This window comes from Eurypyga helias, unplaced genomic scaffold, assembly GCF_000690775.1.
Source record: "Eurypyga helias isolate BGI_N326 unplaced genomic scaffold, ASM69077v1 scaffold27265, whole genome shotgun sequence".
Taxonomy (NCBI): Eukaryota; Metazoa; Chordata; class Aves; order Eurypygiformes; family Eurypygidae; genus Eurypyga; species Eurypyga helias.
The window spans coordinates 5396-9670 of NW_010251180.1; the positions used below are offsets into that span (position 1 = coordinate 5396).

Sequence of the window (4275 nt, forward strand, 5' to 3'; positions counted from 1 at the left end):
AAATAAAGCCAAGAGGCCTACGCTAGCTGTCATCTAGCCAGGATGGGTAGCAAGAGGAGGGGAGACGAGCCAGCTAGAAACCAGTAGGTACATGGGTGCTGGTGCTCCAGCGAGCCCAAAGGAAGCTGGGGCAGGGCGTACCTGTGCTGCAGCACTCCTGGGCTTCACTGCAGAGACGTACACCGCCGGCCCTTCGCAAAGGCAGAGATGTAGTCCAAGCAAGGCAGGATCACTGGGAAAGCCCCAAAGCACGCGTGACCAGAGAAGACAGCGATGGTCTGGAGCACAGAGAAAGATGGAGGTGGAGAGGGGCAGAGAACACGGTGTGGGCGCTCCCCCTGCCCAGGACCGCTGCGTGGTCAGGGATGGGGATGGCTGGCAGGATCTAGTCCCCTTCTGGGAGGGTCTCCCAGCCATGTCGCATGGCTTTCACCACAGCACCGTAGAGTTTGCTCCAAGCCTCCCGCACGTCTGGGCTGAAGGCAGTGCCAAGGCATTTCTCCAGCATGTACAGCAAGGACTCGCCGACGGTCTGCAAACCAAACAGGGTGGCATCAAGCTCAGCACCAGGGGACGACACACAATCCCTCCTCACGCTTCACCACCGTTTAGGACTTCTCCCATTGCAGGGCAGCTCTGCCTCCTGCACCACCAGGGCCAGGCAACCCCTTCCCTGGCTGCTCAGAGGGGGCTCAGAGCCAGCCCACACCATCCCCTTCTCCTGCCCAAGGCTGGCCCTCACACCACACCCTGGGTGAACAGGGAGTGCAGACAGGGAGGAAGAAGGGCTGATAGCGTGCATGTAACACCAGTGGAGAGGTACACCTCTGTCCCCCGTGGTCCCAGATGCAGGTCACCAGCCCCATCCCCTGGCACAGCAGCACATCAGCAAAGCCAAGAAATGCCCTGATGCCAGGAGAGTAGGTCAGACCCCAGTCTGGATGCTCAGGTTCTGCCTCGTCTCCTCTCAAGCCTCTCCACAGGGCACTGCTCCTCAGGGAGCTGTAAGCAGCTCTGTGGGTGCTGCTGGGTATCATCACCCCAAGCAAAGGGGACCCTGCTCCCTCTGAAGAAGACCAGAGCTAGCAGTATCAGGAGGGACCCATGCATTGGTTAGAAACCTTTCCTTCAGCCTGCCCTTCCCCGCTGTGTTATCCAGCATTTCTGTCCATGCTTGATGGCAGGAGAGGAGTAAACAAGGGTTTAAAACAGAGGATGCTCCTATCTTACTGCCATGGAGGAAGTAAAGGCTGAGGTACAGCAACCCCAACGCAGTGCAGACAGAGAGGTGGATGCTCTCTTTCCCAGGTGTGGTGAGGTTTGCCCAGAGCATTTGATGCAGAGATCCAGGGCTCAAGGAAAAGGTTGAGCCTGCAGCCCTCTGTCAGAGGAGAGACAGCAGTGCCCCAAATCGTGGGCCGCTTCAAATGGGGGAAAGGCCTTGCTCTTCGCTGTCCTTTCTTCCTGGGCTTACAGGGGGAGGGCAGAAAGCGAGGGAAGCTCAAGGGTTTCCCTGACTGAGCCAATGTCACTACGCAGGTATCAGCAGTTTGGGAGCTGCCCCGAGCCACCAGCTTTCTCTCCAGCCAGCTGAACCCAGCAGGTGGGCGCAGAGGGATGGGGACAGCCGAGGCTGCAGGCAGGGCTGCACAACACAGCCTCAGCGGGATGGGAGAGGATGCCTCACCGAGAAAGACTCGACCTTCACACCAACTGCCTGGTGTTTCTTGCCAAGGTTGCAGAGATACTCTTCCAGGCAGGACAAGTTCTCCAGGTGGCTCACAGCCGCATCGATCACCAGCATCACCTGCAGCAGCGCAGAGGCAGAACATCATTAAGAGCCAGGCTCTGCTGCCCTCCCAGAGCAACAATCTGACCCTTGTACTTCACCCTTCCTTGCTGGACCACCTCCCAGCCCAGCAGATGCCCTTTGAGCTTTCCTTTGCCCTACTGCGACCCAGCTGTCACATCAGTGAGGCATGCTGGCAGCAGCACACACCACATCCTTCCACGGGATGCTGCCAGAGGTGCCACAGAAAGCAGCACTACTGACCTCCCAGTCCCAGAGGGGGAGAACAGCCCTATAGCAGAGCAGTTACAGGCTAAGACCTAGCACTGATGCACTTGTTACAGCTCCAGGGCTCCGCTGGGACAACTGCAGGGTAGCCCTGGAAGTTGCCAGGACTAGATTGTCCATCTAGAAGTTGCCAAGATGGTGCAATGGTGAATAAGACAATTCCAGTTCTAAGATCAGCCAAGGTAAATACCTTGGAGATGGGGAGTATAGTACAGCCAAGAGACATGGTCTGGTAAAGCACGCACCACCGTGATCTCTGAGGAGCATGAAGAGTCAAATGGAGACAGCACAGAGAACGGTTAATAAAGGATGAAGGGAACAGACACACCAAATTAGAATAAGAAATTAAAGCCAGGGCATGGTTAGCTTGGCAAAGCCAAGAGGTGATAGAATTGTGCTCTATCATTTCAACATGGAAGTTACCTCCAACAAGAGCGAAGAGCAATTTCAGCTCAAGGCTATAATAGAAGTAAAAATGGACTAACTCTGCCAGCAGAGTCTGGAAAATAACAAAAAGCTTGTAGCTGTCAGAGGAGCACAGTCCTGAAAACAGCCTTTTACAAGGAATAAAGACAAGGAAGCGAGACACCAAACTGGTTTAAAGATGGAGCCAGTTTCAGAAGGCACCTGCAAGCCAAGGCTGTGCTCTGCGCCCCAGAATGGCCACTCTTCATGGCTCAGCAAAGGGTTTCCAGGTCTAATTCTGTCCATGCATGAGCTCCTCCAGATGACATCAGCATTGCTCCTCTCTCTGTTTCGGGGAGAGGTGAATGCATATCGCAGCACTCCCCCAGAGGTTGTCCAAGAGAGGTTATGGGCCTTGCGGCTCTGCAGCTGCACCAACAGCCTCTCCACGGCAGTGGATCCACAGGACCCTGGCCCACTACCCAGCTCTGTGCTGCCTCCTGCTCAACATGTGGCCAAGCAGAGGGCTTCAGTCCTCATCTGGACAGAAGTGAGCTCACCAAAGTGCTTCCACAGGAGAAGAAAGGGGCTTCCAACTTACACAAGAGACAGTCCACGCTCATGATGAGGGCATGGAAATCAGCATGGTGCTCCCTACCCACCACAGTCCGCATCCTTATACCCTCCTCACTGTTGTAGGGCACATTGTCCTGGTAATGTTGCCTTCTGCTAGCATGAGCAACCCTCTCCAGCCACCTCAGAAGACCACCCATGTGTTCCCCAGTCAGACACCCCACAGTCCCAAGCCATTGCCTAAGGGCTTCCACCTCTACAGGGGGGCTCTGGCTATGCCACAACCCCTCTCTCACCTTCCTGATGTGATCCAGGAATTCAGGGGCAGAGAGGCACTCCTGAGGGCTGGCAAACTGCTTGTAGTTGTACTGGAAAAGGGGCAGTAGGTCGGGGTCCAGGTCAAACAACCTGCAACAACAAGAGAGAAACCCTCATCTTTTCACTTCCTTGGCTTTATTTAGAGTCCTCACCCCTGGAACAGCCCCATCAGCAGCACACCTGCAGCCCCCACCCCCATCTCCCTTCCCACCTGTAAAGGACCCCAGAAGTTCTGAAAAGTCATAGTTTGGGGCAATCCAGGTTACCTACATTCAAAAACAAGTCTCTATTTCCCCAGCCCACAGCCCCAGCTCTCAGATACGTGTTATGGCACCCCAGGAGCAGTCCCAGCACACTGGAGTTCCTTCCAGCCTGACCCTTCTCCCCAGAGTCTTGGCTGTTGTTTCAGCCCTTCCCGCTCCCACTTCATATGCCCCAAAGCTCCCAAATCTGGTGAAAGCCCACAAGCTCCAGCAGCCAGCTTTCCTACTTGAGCAACGGGTGCGTGTACAAACTCAGCTCATGCCCCACTCTCCATCACCAGCTCCCAATCCCTCTCATTTGTGTATGCCAGGCACTTAGGGATCTCGGCAGCAGCCACCCGGGCAGATGTAACAGCTGATGCTGTCCGTGGAGGCCACAGGGAATTCAGGAAAAAGAGTCTTTCCTGTCCCCATCCCGCACATGAAACTACTGCATCCCCTCCCCCTCCCCTCGAACTCCCGAGCATTGCTGCCGGCAGCCCGGCTCTGCACGGCTTGGCGCCCGAAGCCGCACATCAACTCCCTGACCGTCCTTTTTAAACCTCTTGGCATAGATTTTCCCTTTTACTCTTCCCATAACCGAGACGTTCATCTGTTTAGGAGAGGCAAGGAGTTGGGTTTCAGCCGTGCGTCGTGTCC

The 4275-nt window shown here is 55.5% G+C and overlaps 1 protein-coding gene across 1 annotated transcript; it reads right to left on the reverse strand.

Annotated features, from left to right (window-relative positions):
* Positions 1-385: 385 nt before the first annotated feature.
* Positions 386-3463, reverse strand: NGB (neuroglobin; the record flags this gene model as incomplete). The annotated part of the gene is made up of 3 exons (XM_010151944.1): positions 386-532; positions 1688-1807; positions 3352-3463. Coding segments are annotated over 3 exons (379 nt in total), but the record flags the coding sequence as incomplete, so codon positions are not given.
* Positions 3464-4275: the final 812 nt, after the last annotated feature.